This window comes from Dunckerocampus dactyliophorus, chromosome 6 (assembly GCF_027744805.1).
Source record: "Dunckerocampus dactyliophorus isolate RoL2022-P2 chromosome 6, RoL_Ddac_1.1, whole genome shotgun sequence".
Taxonomy (NCBI): Eukaryota; Metazoa; Chordata; class Actinopteri; order Syngnathiformes; family Syngnathidae; genus Dunckerocampus; species Dunckerocampus dactyliophorus.
In genome coordinates this window covers 31,131,334-31,145,681 of record NC_072824.1, presented here as the reverse complement: position 1 = coordinate 31,145,681, position 14,348 = coordinate 31,131,334, and the positions used below count along the sequence as shown (strand labels likewise).

Below are 14,348 nucleotides of genomic sequence, written 5' to 3'. Positions count from 1 at the left end.
GACTGAATAAGTAATGTAATAGGACACACCTGGGCAACAAAACACATCTGTCAGTCCCATCTTCCATTACTTTTGCTCACATGAAAAATGGGTGAGTTCAAACAAAAGGCACTATCTTCTAAGTTGTGCACCCGATCCGGATACCTGGTCTCATAGACATCTTCTGATCTCAAACCCAAATGTTTTCAGTCTACAGCAAAAATAAAGGAATTGACCTCACTGCTCTAATACATTTGGAGGGCAGTGTGTAGTTTTGGGCAGTGTAGAGCAGACCAACATGTGAGTTTGACAAGTCCAAGCTACTGAGAGAGTCAGCAGCCTGTCTTATCAGTCAGCTGCAGACTGTTCTCATGCAAATGAGGCAGAGACGCCACTCAACATAGCTGATGGTTTGGCTTACAGCTAACACATTTAGAACACATTTAGGCAGTCAGAGGCTGTTGCTTATGAACTAGAAGTTTCAGTTCCCTCCACAGATTTGAATGGGATGAAGGTCTGGAGACTGGTTAGGCTACTCCAGGATCTTTACGTGCTTCTTCTTGAGCCACTCCTTTGCTGCCTTGGCTGCTTGTTTTCAGTCACAGAAGACTCACCCAACACCCACCTTCAATGTTCAGGCTGCGCCCTGGAGGTTGTAGTCCAAGACTGAACTGTGCATGGCCCCCTTCATCAGCCCCTCAATGAACGAGGGATGTTTTCACCTCCATGTTTGACAGGAGGGATGCTGTTCTCGATTTTGGTCTATTGTTGGTCCGCATCACATTCTTCCAAGCTTTATCTGAATCATTCATTCTTGAGCAGGGGGACCTTCTGAATCCATTACAACAAAGTGCATTACTAATGTTTGCTTGTTTTTATGACTGTGCGTGTGTTTTGTGGACTTTGTGGAGAAGGCATTCCACCGTGTTCCTCAAGGAGTCCTGTGGGGAGTACTCTAGTATAATGGGGCACCGGACCACCTAATTCAGGCCGTTCACTTCCTGTATGACCGGTGTCAGAGCTTGGTCCGCATTGCCGACAGTAAGTTGGGACTCATTTCCAGTGAGGGTTGGACTCCGCCACGGCTGCCGTTTGTCACTGATTCTGTTCATTGCTTTTATGAACCGAATTTCTAGGCGCAGCCAGAGAATTGAGGGAATCCAGTTTGGTGGCTGCAGGTGATGTGGTCCTGCTGGCTTGATTGGGCTATGATCTGCAGCTCTGACTGGATCGGTTCACAGCCGAGTTTGAAGCGGCAGGGATGCGTTCATGGTTCTCGCTCAGAAAAGTACTTTAGGGTCTTGTTCATGAGTGAGAGAAGGATAGAACGACGGATTAGTGCTGATGTGGATTCTGCTTTGGTCCGTTGTGGTGAAGAGAGAAGTGAGCCAAAAGGTAAAGCTCTCAATTCAGCAGTCGATCTACAATTCTACCCTCACCTATGGTCATAAGCTTTAGGGAGTGACCGAAGGAACAGGATTGCAGGTACAAGCGTCCAAGTTTCCTCCGTAGAGTGGCTGGGCTTTCCTTTCGAGATAAGGTGAGAAAGGTGAGAAGAACTGTCATCTGGGAGAACCGCTGCTCCTCCACATTGAGAGGAGCCAGATGAGGTTGATTGGGGATCTGGTCAGAATCCACCTGGATGCCTCCCTGGGGAGGTGTTCAGGGCACGTCAAACACGTTGGAGAGACGATGTCTCTCAACTGGCTTGGGAATGCCTCGAGATCTGCCGGGAGGAGCTGGGAGAGGAGGAGGAAGTCTGGGCTGTTCTGCTTTGGCTGCTGCGCCCGCGACCCGATCTCGGATGAGCAAAAGAAGATGAGGTTAGGGGTACTTTCTTAAAGGGTTCTCAGGACATTGCATGATGGCATCTGAACTATTCAGATTGTCTTAGAAGACATCTTTCCTGTCATCTGGGCAGGTTTCAGCAGTTTATGCTCAAAGACTAGGTCGGACAGCTCTAGTCTGACTAGTCTATGGGGTAAGAAGGCTTGCTGGATGGTCAGGATTCAAATACTGGACTCAGTCAAATACAAATTATTTCAAAACAACAATTTTTTTCAGAATTTTTTTACTTCATCTTTTGTTTCACTTAAAAATGTTGGACTGTTCATGTTTTTGCAAGGGGATCAAGTCATGATTTGCACATGCTTGCTTGCTAGGACTGGATGGTGCAGTTCCATGTTAATCAGCTCAGTTGTAAATTGGGTATATTCTTTCTGGACGGGGTTGGATTGGAGATTACAAAGTGACTGACTGATGCCACCGACATGACACATCGTCACTTGTGCACCTCAGACTCATTGAGTGTTTCGGTTTCTGTGTTTTGGTGCTTGCGTGGCACTGGGGCCCCAAACTGTCTCCTTTCTCTTCAGCCACAGGCACAGCCAGTGACTTCATCTTTCTGCATGGCTGGTGAGCTCCAACAGTAGACACGTGTATGCTTTTTCACAACCTTTCAATATAATAACAATGTCAGAAACATGGATCAATGGTGAAAGAGGAATAGATTTAGAAATGGAGGGTTATGATCTCACATATAAAAATTGCGAAAACAAGCGTGGTGGAGGAGTGGCTATACTGCATATGTCGATAAAACATTAGACTTCCAGGTTATAGAGGAAACGACAACTGTGGTGGATAACGTTCTTGAACGTATGTCAATGGAAATCTGCAAGAAAAATACAAAAAATATTATTGTGAGCTGTAGACTCGAGTATCGGAACCTTCAATGAATGAATGGAAAGTATGTTTTCAAATATAGGTAACAAAACAGTTTGTTATATGTGCGGATTGGAACATTGACCTTTTAAATACCAACAACCATAAACCTACAAGTGAATATGTCGATACAATGACCAGTATGAGCTTTTTTCCCCAGAATCACCAGAGCCAGCAGGATTACATCTAATTCTGCTGCTCTTGTTGACAACATATTCACCAATGACTTAGATAATACGGAAATTAGTGGATTATTGATTCATGATATGACTGATCATCTGCCAGAATTTACAATTAATCAGACAAACCTTGAAAAAAAAATAGACAAAAAACTGAATATAGATGAGTGAATCCATAAATGCACTAAAAAATGAACTTTGGGAACAGAATTGGGATATAATATATAATGATAACAGTGTTGACCGTGCATAATATAATAAATTCTTACAAATATTTATCTAATTATATAATCAACACCGTCCTATAAAGAAACACAGCAGAAAGTTAGCATATAATAGTTGTACTGGATAACAACAGGGCTACAAAATACATGTAGAAAGAAAAAAGCACTTTACAGAGATTTCATTAGACATTAGAGAACTATAGTGGCAGAACAAAAATATTTTTAAAAATCTAAAAACAGGTTAACTAATATTATAAGAGTGAGTAAGAAAGATTATTATAAGAGGATATTAGAGGATACTAAAAATAACATTAAACAAACATGGAAGATACGAAATAATATTATAAAATACAGAAATACGCACGGTACTTTACCTTTACCAGAATTAGCAAAACAAATCCCTGATACTGGGAATTATGGAAATACGCACGGTACTTTACCTAAGTATTTTCTTGGTAAGGATGCAGAATATTATAACATGGATGAAGTAGCTAATAGATGGAATGAATTCTTTGTAAATGCTGGACCAGAATTAGCAAAACAAATCCCTGATACTGGGAATTATGGAAAGTATCTACCGGAGAGAAATCCTTGTTCTTTATGTCCGAAAGCTTCGACAGAACAAGAAATATTGGATACTGTCATTAAAAGCAAGAATCTACAGATTGTAGTGATATTGATACGTTGGTGGTGAAAATCATAAAGCATCTCCAAACCATTAACACACGTACTGTATGTAATGTTTCATTTCAAGCTGGTTCTTTCCCAAATAAAATGAAAATAGCCAAGGTCATACCTCCGTGTAAAGCTGGGAACAAGCATCATTTCACTAACTACAGATCGCTCTCATTATTAGCACAATTTTCAAAAATATTGGAAAAACTTTCACAAAAGATTGGACTCATTCTTGGAAAAACACAACGTACTTGCAGAGAATCAGTAAGGATTGAGGTCAAATAGGTCAACAATAGAAGCAATAGAACTAATTACAGATGCTGTAGACCATAAGAAATAAGCGGCCGGGTGTTCATAGATTTCAAGAAAGCTTTTGACACGACCAATCCTAACATTTTAATCAGTAAACTAGGAAGAAATGGGATCAGGGAAATAGTGCTTGATTGGGTCAAAAGCTATTTCAGCGGAAGAAAACACTTTGTGAAGTTGGGTGATTGTTCCTCATCGTGTCTGGGCATTGTTTGTGGTGTCCCCCAGGGGTCAGTATTGGGCCCCAAAGTCTTTATTTTGTGTACAAGGTTTCTAAGCTAATGCATTTTGTATTACAGTAAGTTTTTTACTTTTTCTCACTGCTTTTAGAATATATAATTGATTATGTTTGTTTTCATTTATTCTAATTTATTCACATTATTATTATTATGTGTAGAGGGAAACTGTGCTTTTTTTGGGGGCCTGATTCAAATATTCAAAATAAACATTTCCGTCAATCAATCAAATCAAGGCGTTGGTGGTTACCCTCTTATTATCCATTGACAACATGAATCATGTGCTGAATTGCATTCAAATTCCAAAACAAAAAGTGTCAGCTACACCGGGGAGCAACATGTTCTTGTGTCAGCGCTGGTTGAAGAGCAGAACATCAGAGGCTTTATGTTGTTTTACCACAAGCACTGTGTGTGTAAAATGTGGCTTAGCTGCTGTCGCACTAATCTCTGCTTGTTTTAACAAGTCAGTCACTTTAAGCCAACTTCATCCAATCTAAGCAGCTCGCTTTAGGCTCACACTCCCGTTGAGAAAACAAATTTTGGACCTACAAATACAAATGCCATTCTCCCGTTAAATTGAAAAGCTGGCATGTTTCAAGCTTTTATGAAGATTGCTGTTGTGTATAAAATGCACTTCAACTGAATGGGGGGGACTCTAAATAGGTGAGAATGTATGTTTGTCGGCCAATGTCTACTAAGATTCCAAATGTTAGTAGACGTAATAAGAGCAAATAAGCCATTTAAGACATAATGTACTTCCTGTGGTGGCTATTGTCTCATCAATGCAATGTAATGACCCTTAAGGCCATTATTATTATCCATCCATCCATCCATCCATCTTCTACCACTTATCCGAGATCGGGTCACGGGGGCAGCAGCCTAAGCAGAGAGGCCCGGCCACTTCGTCCAGCTGCTCCCGGCGGATCCCGAGGCGTTCCCAGGCCAGTTGGGAGACATTGTCTCTCCAACGTGTCCTGTGTCTTCGCCGAGGCCTTCTACCGGTCGGACTTGCCCTGAACACCTCCCCAGGGAGGCTCATGACCATAGTTGAGGGTAGGAACGTAGATCAACCGCTAAATTGAGAGCTTGCAGACGCCGCACCAATTCGCCTGTCGATCTCGCGTTCCGTCCTTCCCTCATTCGTGAACAAGACCCAGGGGTACCTAACTCCTCCACTTGGGGCAGGATCTCATCCCCAACCCGGAGATGGCACTCCACCCTTTTCCTGGCAAGGACCATGGACTCGGACTTGGACGTACTGATTCTCATCTGGGCCGCTTCACACTCGGCTGCGAACCAATCCATTGAAAGTTGAAATTCACGGCTCAATAAAGCCAGCAGGACCACATTATCTGCAAAAAGCATGGCACGGCCCATTCAGACTCAATGTCCGCCACCTCCCTCAGAACACGGTCGACGCTCTCCCGGAGGTGGGAGTTGAAACTCCTTCTGACAGGGGACTCTGCCCGTTGTTCCCAGCAGACCCTCACAATACGTTTGGGCCTACCAGGTCTGACCGGCATCCACCCCACCATCGGAGCAACTTACCACCAGGCGATGATCGGTTGACAGCTCCGCCCCTCTCTTCACCTGAGTGTCCAAAACATATGGCCGCATGTCCGATGGTATGACCACAAAGTCAGTCATCGAAGTGCGGCCTAGGGTGTCCTGGTGCCAGGTGCACATGTGGACACGCTTATGCTTGAACATAGTGTTTGTTATTGACAATCTGTGACGAGCACAGAAGTCCAATAACAAAGCACCGCTCAGGTTCAGATCAAGGGGGCCGTTCCTCCCATTCACGCCTCTCCAGGTCTCACTGTCGCTGCCAACGTGAGGTCTGAAGTCCCCCAGCACAACAAGGGAATCCCCTGAGGGAGCACTCTCCAGTACTCCCTCCAGAGACTCCAAAAAGAATGTGTATTCTGAACTGCTGTTTGTTGCATAAGCACAAACAACAGTCAGGACCCCAATGCCCACCCGAAGGCGAAGGGAAACTACCCTCTCGTTCACCCGGTTAAACTCCAGCATACAGGCCAAAGGCCGGGGTGCAACAAAAATTGCCCGTCGCCTCTCACTGCTGGCAACGCCAGAGTGGAACAAAGTCCATCCCCTCTCGAGAGGACTGGTTCCAGAGCCCTTGCTGTGCGTTGAGGTGAGTCCGACTATATCTAGGCGGAACTTCTCAACCTCGTGCACCAGCTCAGGCTCTTTCGCTTGGCGTGGGTTACAGGGATTATTGTGCCTGTTGTGAGGCCATTCAAACCTGCAATAAAAGCTGGTTGCTCCGGCGATCGGGTCTGGTGATTTGTTACATTACATTAACATGAGTGACACCTCGTACCAGTATCCAATAATACTACATACTGTATCATCACGACGTCTTTGAACGTGTCTTCTGAATGCCTTAAATTTGTATTTTACTTCATTTAGCCATTTTTGACCATGTGTGTCGATGTTGTTTAGCAGGCACTTTTGGTCAAAATAAAGGGGTTCCATCACCTGGAAGTTTGCGCATTTTGAAAAGTTAAGTAATTTTGAGTTCAATTAAGGAATCACCTCAACAGATGTAACCTTTACACTACGGTAGTTATTACCATTTTATTGTCCAACGCATTCATACTTTTTACCCTTTCTTGCAGCTTAAAACATTTTCTGGCAAATGTGACAAAGAAAGCAAAGCAGCAATGTTTTTATATTAGCTTTTATTGTGAAAGAACCTCACCCCATGGGGATTTACATTAATTGATTACAAAGTAGAACCTTGCCAAGTGGCAAGAGAAGAACAGCCTTCACGAAAGTTCAGTATACGTACACGGTTAATTGACAACTGTCATGCATATAAGTATAAAACCAAATACAGACAAGGAGGGGCAAATAAAGAGCTCAATATATTTTTTTTTCATAAAACCAAAACCAGTCCAGGACGTTAGTGACCTTTGAAAAACCCGTGGAACACGAATATTCTTGTCCCAAGAATCACCAAGTAAAAGCACAATGCCACGCAAATACGCCATTATTAAGATGTAGTTTTCCATCGTGACAACTGCTGGCTGAATTTGTGCTTTGGGCCGGTGTTCATTGTGAGGACCATAAAGGCAAATAACACTGCTGGAAAGTGCAGGCCAATTATAAGGCCAATGTGAACAAAAAGTGATCAGGTCTACATTCCTTTTTCAGCAAAGCTGAGTGTGAATTTGACTTCAGACATTGCCAACTTGAAACGAATACATGTTTGTGTTTTTCCTCTAAAACTAACAACGCATGGAAATCAACCTTGATAAAAAATAAGTGTTAATGTACAAATTGCGATTAGGCTGTACAAGAGTATAATACATTTAAAAATCACGTCTATAAAAAAAAACAAAAAAAACAAAGACGCATGCAAATAGTCCTGTTTTGTGCTCTACAAGATGTCTTTGGAAAAACAACAGATTTTGACCATCTATTTCTTTTCAATGGCAGCGGGACTCATGTGATGAGCTCCTGAGCTACATTGCTACTCCACCACGTATTTGGTATACACCCGTTTTACGGTATCCAGCAAAACAACACTGACATGAGGAGAGGAGACCTGTTTCCAGTGATATTTAAGGTAAATGTATGATGCTAGGGCATGTTTAGATTGTCATACACATACTGCCTGATACAAAAAATACTTCTGAGGCTGTTAATAATAAAAGAAACCTTCTCTCAAGGCATTGAATCGATTGCAGCTAGTTTCTCTAAGATGTTGTGCTTTTCACCTGAGCAGGCTTTAGTAGTTCATGCTTAAAGACGAGATAGGCCAGCTGTAGTCTATAGTGGACTAGATAGGACAGCTCTCGTCCACCATTGACTAGACACCATAGGCAGCTCGAGTATATGGCGGACTAGATAAGACAGCTGTAGTCCACCATAGACTAAAAAGCATGTGGACTAGATAGGACAGCACAAGTCCACTTTTGACTTGACACCATAGGCAGATCAAGTCTATAGTGAACTCGATAGGACAGCTCTAGTCCACCATGGACTAGATAGGACAGCTCTAGTCCACCATGGCCTAGATGGGTCAGCTCTAGTCCACCATTGACTAGACACCATAGGCAGCTCTAGTCTATGGTGGACTAGATAGGACAGCTCTGGCCCACATACTGTCCTATCGACAATAAGATGGCTGGAAAGTGCAGGCCAACTCTATGGTGGACTACAAGCTGTCCTATCGAGTCATCATCAGTTTATACTCAGGACATATGAGACAGGAGCTGTACTATCTATCCTTTAAGGCCAAGATAGGACATAGGAGACAGGAGCTGCTCTATCTAGTCTTTGAACATAAACTGGTGACTAAGTAGGACAGCTCAAGTCGCTGGTGGACTAGAGCTAAATACTAGATAGGGCAGCTCCAGTCTAAGGTGGACTACAGCTGTCCTAGATAATCAACATCAGTTCATGAACAAAAAATAGATAGGACAGCTCCATTCTATGGTGGACTAGATTGAAAGGCTAGATAGGACAGCTCCAGTCCATCATAGACTACAGCTGTCCTATCTAGTCTTTGAGCTTGAACTGACGATGCCTGCTCAAATGAAAGGCAAAACCTCTTCTAAAAAAACCCTGAACAGTCCAGTTGCGATGCATTCAATGCCCTGAGGATACAATGACCTGGATGAATGACAATATTCACTGGGAAAAGATACATTTGCTCCATGCGTCGCATTGAAAGGAGTACAAGTCTTTTAAAAACATCAACACAAGTTCCATTCAAGACGTTAGAAGAGAAGTGTGTTTCAATAGTGTTTGTTGTTCACATTTGTGTGTTTGAATATTGGCTTAGCAGCAAGGGACTGCAAACCAGAGCAGTCACACCTGATTGGACAACCGTGGGGAAGGGGTTGCCTCATTGTCACAGCATTGTTGAAAATAATACAAAGTTTTGAGTAGGCTCGGTTGTTTACAGTACTTGTGCTTAAGGCAAAATGGTGTTTTCACATTATGGACATGTTCACGTGACCCTTCTTTCATTGGGTTGACAGTGACTGGACAACTGCCAGTTGACCTTTCTGTGTGTTTGATACTGTACTGATCAGGCCGCAATTCAACATGTCAAAACAAAAAAAAACATGCTGAGAGAGGCAGACACAATGGCCACCCTCTGAGGGTGACAATTTGGACGCATGCTACAAGCGCCAACAACCGGAGAAGGTCTACATTTTGTTATTCGGGAGCTGTAAACTACTTCATTGTTCTTCAGTTGGACTGAATATGCTGTTCATTTGCACAGATGGCCAAAAAGTGTTTCATGTGCACTTTAGTCTAGGGACTACATTTAGAAGCCAAAAAGGAACATCATCTCAATTTGCAAGAGTGATAAAATATATATTTCTACAAATCTGTACAAATCCAAATCCGTCCATTGAACAAACTCATTTCATTTCATAAAACTATCAATATTTTCTTTTCCAAATGGAAAGGAATTTAAATGGCTGAGCTCAGTCCGTCCATTTCAAGGCTGTGCGATATAGATTATAAGAAGGCTTACCGTAATTGATGAATGTGTTTTTAATCAGTCACATAATATGCGATATGTGTTCATGGATTGTTCACGATCATACACAAGCTAAAGTGATGATTTTTAGAGATTTTTTTGTAGAAGGTAACTGATGCTAAGGTGATCAAGTTGCTGTTGATCTGGATGTGACACAGACTCGCTGATTGTCTACAGATTCTGTGAACTCCTGTTGAGCAGACAAGCATATTTGCCTCCTGTCACAACTCATCTTTTTTGCTCCACGTGAGGCCCTTCAGCAGCTGGTGGTGTCCAGTAGCTGCTTGGACACGGAGGCCTCTTCTTTGTTTCCACTGGTCTTCTTGTCTTCAGGGACCCGCTGCTTGCGTTTGATCTTGTACACATCCCACTTCTCAGACAACAGGCCTTTGTTGAAAACGATAGCTGCCAGCCAGGAGAACAGCAGGATGGATAGCAGTGACGTGACCATGATAGTAGTGCGGAAGGGGAAGAACTGGGTGAGCGTGCCCTCCTCGTTCAGCCGGCAGCCGGGGTAGCGGATGACGGGCGGCAGGCCGATGAGGGGCTCTCCGCTCATGATTCTCATGATGATTCCCACTATGAAGCCCAGACTGGCCCCGTAGCCATTGGACACCTTGAAGAAGAGGATGCAGACCAGCTGAGGGAACATGATGGTGAAGGACATGTCCACACCCACAAGCCAGAAGACCAGCACGCTGCTGTCCAGGAAGGTGAGGCCAGTACCAGCCAGACCCACGACCACCACCGAGATACGAATCACCCACTGCATCTCACGGTCTGATGCCTGAGAAAGAGAAAGAGGCAGCACATTCAAATGTGGATCATAAAAAAGACCACACAATAAACATACAGTAAGTCAGAACAGTAGCATGCCTCAATACAGTTGACATTCTTTATAAACTTCGTGGTATTTTCTCTCATACAATGACTCTTTTCATAGACAACATTCAGTGCGACTGTGTGGATGCTATGCATTAATAGCCTCGATGTACAGAATAGTTACTTTGTTGCTGTCACCAGACTGTGCTGACTAACTCCTCTATAGATTTTTTTTCTGGTAAATGTGTGTAATGATAATTCAAGAAATGAAAAGAATTTGCTTTTTTTGGAATAACTTCAGTGCTGTATGCTGCCAATTCCGATACCAATTATCCAGGACTGAAATTGTCCAATACTGATCATCTCGTCCAGTGAATTCAATTATTTTTTTACTTATTTGCTAGCCTTCTGTCACGCACATATGGGCTGCGTTAGCTGCCGTTTGACTGATGATCACACACCGTGAGCCTCGAAAACTCACCGTACTCCTTCGTGTTTGTGCTTGCTCTATTAAATGAAAGCTTTTTAACGTGCTACCCCGTTCTTGTTCTATTAAATGAAAGCTTTTTAATGTGCTACCACCTGCAAGATAGCTTTTATGGCATGTGTTGGCAGTTAAGTTCCACACCACAGACATGATTGTTTTGGTTGTGGCAAGCTTGCGCAGTGTGAAGTAAAGTGGGTGGAGGACGGCGCCCAAGACTGTAGTTAGGGCAAGACACTACCTTGCACGCATGGATTGTGGCGGGCAGCAATAGTATGAGCCAAAGGCGATCGGCTTTTGTGATCGGAGTTTAAAGGCATTTCTCAGCATATGCCGATCATGTCATTTTTCATGGAAATTGAGCATCCCTAATAATTACAGAATCTGGAAATACACAGTCAGGCTTAAAAGGTTGAATGGAGGCAACTGGACTCTTCTTGTTTGTTGAAGATGTTTCAACTTTAATCCAAAAGGCTTCATCACTTCCACATTTTAAGTGTGGAGTGTCCCTATTTATGTTTGTGGTAGGTTTGTCCCCTGGAGACGGTCACAATAGGGTTGTTGTTGTGGTTGTTGCCGGGTATGCCTGGTGAGCGACCATCCTGCCTAACAATAAGTCACAACAGCATGATAGGGGCTATCCACACCGAATCGTTTTCATATCAAATATCCACACACAAACGGGGTTCTGGGTGCCCAGAAACCAGAGTGGGAACAGCTGAATTGCCATTTTATAGAAACGATGACGTCACCGACCCGTCGCCATCAAGTGACCAGAAGTGAGCTTTGACGACAAGCCAACATAATATTGAATATTTTGACAGACGTGACGAACACCAGTCGATATTCTCCTGATATTTTGTCTTCTTCTCCAAAGTGACTCATAGAAGTAATTCCACTTTGTCGTAAGTCTAGACGAGCCTTGGCAAGCGGAAGATGTCGGACTTATGCGCATGCGTTCTTTCTCCTTCTATAGTTTAGTGTGTCACGTGGTTCCGTCTATGTCTGTTTACAGCGCCACACGCAGGTGTGCCTTGTGTTTTACATCCTTTTCACCCATTGATCCGTTGCTGTTGCTGGATACAACCATTTATTAATGCTGCACAGTGTGGATGCACATTTTTTTCAAGCCGCCAAAAAAAAAATCCCACCAACGTTCCCTCTTGGACAGGGCCATAGTGGCCACTCTCCCCGTGGAATGAGACGATGTTTGTTGTAAGCTGACGATAGGTGATCCTCCTTTGTTTAGTGAGGACCTTACAAGTTTGACATAGTCCCTTCTTTTTGAGATGCAAATGAACTGCTGACTCTGGGCCCATAGAAACCGCTCTCCTGTGTTGCGCCATGTGTGTGTATAAGAGTTGCTTGGTCTCTCCAATGTAGGGGTCTTGTCATGCATGACGGTCATTCACCAGCCACGCTGGGCAATAACTCTATTGTAACCACTCCCAGGGGACACACCCACTCGAGACATAAATAGGGAGACTGCACACTTAAAAATTAAAGACGTCTTCAACAAACAAGAGTAGTCCAGTTGTCTAAATTAAACATTTGGTTATGGTCAGTTAGATTATTTTCTATAAGAAAATCCACTTTGGTTTTTGTACATTTCAGTTTTCGTCTAACTTTAGTAATGGAGTATTAATGAAAATCGAGCTTCTCCTTCACACCCTGTTAAACAAGAAGTGTTAACGACCATTTGAAAACAAATGTTTTACAACACATGTTTTACAACATGTTTTTCATGCTGACAGGCACTGTCCTTCAGAGCACATATTTGCTTGTAAGACCACACCTCCCGAAGTATCGACAAACTTGGATGATGCGTGTCGGTCAAAGTACGGTGTTCTTGCTCCAGACAGTACTCACTATTTACATTTAGGCATTGGCCCACCATACCCTGAACAGCAACTCTAGCATATTTTCACAGCACAGGAGTCAGTCTATTTAAGGACAGATATTGTTTAACATTCTCACCTGCTTTCTGATAATGTTCTTGTAGATGTTGGAGGAGAACAGTGAGGCAGAGGACAGCAGGGCCGAGTCCATGGAGGACATGACAGCAGCAGCTACAGCACCAATGCCAATGATGGACACGTAGGTCGGTGTGAGGGACTGCAGGGCAATGGGGAGGATGGAACCTGCCTCACCACGCTCATATGGAGTTGGCAGTCCATAGGTTGTTGAGTTCCAGTCTATGGAATGATTTTACACAAAGACCAGTGATCACAAAAAAAGTTACAAATAATTTTTTAAAAAGCTTACAGAACTCAAGTTAGAACGATTAAATATGTACCAGTAGATGCTGCAACGGCTCCGATCAGTACAGAGGGGATACCCAGCACCAGGCAAAAGGCAGATGAGGCAAAGCAGGTCACTTGAGCCTGGGTGTAAGATGAGGCGGACAGGATCCTTTGGTAGAACGCTTGGTAGGCCAACCCTCCCAGAGCCTGATAGAATCATAGTTAACATGAAGATGATAGAAGATGGGCAATCCTGACCAGCATGATCTTTTTAGTATCTATACTGTCTAAATACTATCTAGTATATAGCTCAAGTCTACCGTGGTTCTTTTTCAAAAGCAAATAAGTCTAGGTCAGTTTCATTTGAAGCTCCTCTGAGGCAAGGGTGATAAAACCCAACCCAAGTTGTGATATTTCCACTTTCCACAGTGTGTATTTATAAAGTCCACTTTGGTCCACTCACCAGCACCATGAAGTCGTCAAACCACTTGCCGGCTTCATCAAGCTCCACCGTGCCAACCCAGGGAGCCTGGAAGCTCTGGTTGTAGGCTGTCACTGAGATGTCCAAAGAGTGAGGGTTGGTCAACAGGAAAGGGACACACACCCACTGTGTACACAAACAAAAAAAAAAAACTTAGCTGATCTGATTACGTACTCAGCGGAGGAGGAAGTTTGCTGCCCGACACTGAATATTACGAATCTAAATCTAGAGTTTGAGCTCAAGTTTCTTTTAGCTGTGCCGTGCTGTGATGTCACAGTATGGTGAGGCTTAAATTGTCTTCGCTGGATGACAACTGTCATGTAATCACGAGGTTGAATGAAAGCATTTCCTGAACTGTGAAACTCAACACAGATGAATACATTCTCAGAAATATAAACTCATACTTTCGATTCATTTCCACAACAACAGCCAAGTGCATCTGCTCATAATGATCATGAGCTTCCAGGT

The 14,348-nt window shown here is 43.3% G+C and overlaps 1 protein-coding gene across 2 annotated transcripts in view; it reads right to left on the bottom strand.

The window, feature by feature from the left end:
- Positions 1-7,040: 7,040 nt before the first annotated feature.
- The window catches only part of LOC129183166 (high affinity choline transporter 1-like), a 34,185-nt gene continuing 26,877 nt past the window's right edge, over positions 7,041-14,348 (bottom strand). For both annotated transcript variants that reach the window (XM_054780095.1, XM_054780096.1), the window contains exons 6-9: positions 13,863-14,006; positions 13,453-13,606; positions 13,134-13,351; positions 7,041-10,637 (exon numbers count right to left, since the gene is read on the bottom strand). In XM_054780095.1, the coding sequence (XP_054636070.1) occupies positions 10,107-10,637; positions 13,134-13,351; positions 13,453-13,606; positions 13,863-14,006 (1,047 nt within the window). In that variant the 3' untranslated portion in view covers positions 7,041-10,106. The remainder of the gene's footprint in view (positions 10,638-13,133; positions 13,352-13,452; positions 13,607-13,862; positions 14,007-14,348) is intronic.